Genomic DNA, 1,858 nt, shown 5'->3' with positions numbered 1-1,858 from the left:
AGGGATGTGGAGATGGGAAAGGGATGGGGTCTGAGGGGAAGGGAGGGATGGGGAAGGAGGAGGTGGAGGGAGACAAATCGCCCGTGAAAACCAGCTCTGCTGCGACATCTGCTCCTCGGGGCTTTTGGGACGGAGAGGGTTTTCCTGCAGGCTGAGGCTGCGGGGTATCAGAGATGGGGGGCGGGAGAGCAGAGACCCCGCACGCTCGGTGCATATCCCGGCCCCGCAGGCAGCTGGGCGCAGCCGCGATGCCGTCTGGCAGCAGGATTTCTCCCGCCTGCGGGTCCCGGTAGCTTCTCTGATGGCTAATAAGGGTTGAGCTGAGGCTGATGGCTTTCCCAAGGTACCTCCAGCGTCTCCGTGCCATCACTGGGACCCTTCATCCCTCGGGGGATGCTGCCAGGGGGAGGCAGGCAGGCAGGCAGGCAGGGAGGCAGGCCAGCTGCCCGCGCTCCGCTGACATTCTCAGTTAGCACTTGGCGTCCTTGAGCGGAGCAAACGCCGGGAGAAGGAACCGGGTTCTCTTTAAGGGGCAGGACTCTGGCAGCATCACGAAGGCAAGAGTGAGCTTTTCTCCTTCTGCCTTCCACCTTCTCCTCTTTTCCCTTCCTTCCTTCCCTGCCCTGCTGCTTCCCGGCTCGAGGACTCGGGCTTCCGCGGCTCCGGGTACCAGGGAGGGATGAAGGCAGAGGCTGGGTGATGGGATGGGAGGCTGAGCGAGGGGAGGAGGAGGAGGAGGGGAAGGGAGGGAGAGGGGGAGGATCTGCTAATTACACAGAACAGCTCTGGGGGCTGCTGAAGTCCAGAATGAAGCAAAGAGCGGCAGAAGCGAGTGCTGCAGTGGGAACGGAGGAGCCCAAGCATCACCGAGAGCCGGAGCTGATCGTTGTCCCCACCGGCAGCAACTTGGGGCACCCAGGGGGTCCCTGGCCCCGCGCCCCCCGCGGGGCCCACCCTCTGACACAGCCACCGAGCCCACCACCGGCTCCTCCGCAGCCAGCCCCCGGTGAGGAGAGGGGAAGGGGCTGGTGGTCCCGGGGACACAGGGTTAAACTCAGCCCTCCTGCGGGCTGGGCTGGAGGGCAGCAGAGTCAGCCCTGCCATGGTCCTGGGGGGCTAGGAGCCCCCAGAAGATCCGTCGGGAAGGGGTGAAGGATGGCTGCCGAAGGAGGGGGAGCCAAGCCCATCGCCCAGTCCAGGATGGAGAACTTCCGAAAGGTGAGGACCTCGGAGGAGGAGAGCCCCTTGCCCTTCCCCGACCTGCCCCCAGACGTGGTGGAGATGAAAGTGAAGGAGGGCAGCAAGATCAGGAACCTGATGAACTTCGCCATGGCCCAGATGGAGCTGAAGGGCAGCCGGCAGATCGTCTTCAGCGGTTGCGGCAGGGCAGTCACCAAGACCATCACCTGCGTGGAGATCATGAAGCGGAAGCTGGGAGGTCTTCACCAGGTCACCAAGGTGCGCTACAAAACCTTGCTGGAGGTCTGGGAGAACCAGGACCCGCTGCCCGGTGGCCCGGCGCAAAACCTGACCGTCCACAAGAACGTCCCCTCCATCTGCATCCTTCTCTCCCCAGACCCCCTGGACCCCAACCAGACGGGCTACCAACCCCCAGAGCCCCGGACGCAGCTCGGCGATGCAGGAGACGACACGTCCAGCTCCTCCACCAAGGGGCTGAAGCGCTCCCTGCCACCTCCCCGTGAGGAGCTGCTGACCAAGAAGTTGCAGGTACAGGTACCCGACAGCCCGAGGGGCTCGGGGACCACCGACCGCCGGCCGGACTGCCACCACTGACCCCACCACCTCCCGCCCCGCTCCCTATAGACACCGGGTATATATAGGCAGGAATAAACCCTCT

General features: G+C 64.4%; 1 protein-coding gene across 1 annotated transcript; it reads left to right on the top strand.

Annotated features, from left to right (window-relative positions):
- Positions 1-1,155: 1,155 nt before the first annotated feature.
- On the top strand, positions 1,156-1,794 carry RPP25 (ribonuclease P/MRP 25kDa subunit). The gene has a single exon (XM_009886667.1). The coding sequence runs from the start codon at positions 1,156-1,158 to the stop codon at positions 1,792-1,794; it is 639 nt and encodes a 212-aa protein (XP_009884969.1).
- The last annotated feature ends 64 nt before the right edge of the window (positions 1,795-1,858 follow it).

The sequence above is a fragment of the Charadrius vociferus genome, unplaced genomic scaffold (assembly GCF_000708025.1).
Source record: "Charadrius vociferus isolate BGI_N301 unplaced genomic scaffold, ASM70802v2 scaffold356, whole genome shotgun sequence".
Lineage (NCBI taxonomy): Eukaryota > Metazoa > Chordata > Aves > Charadriiformes > Charadriidae > Charadrius > Charadrius vociferus.
This window is presented reverse-complemented; position numbering and strand designations above follow the sequence as displayed.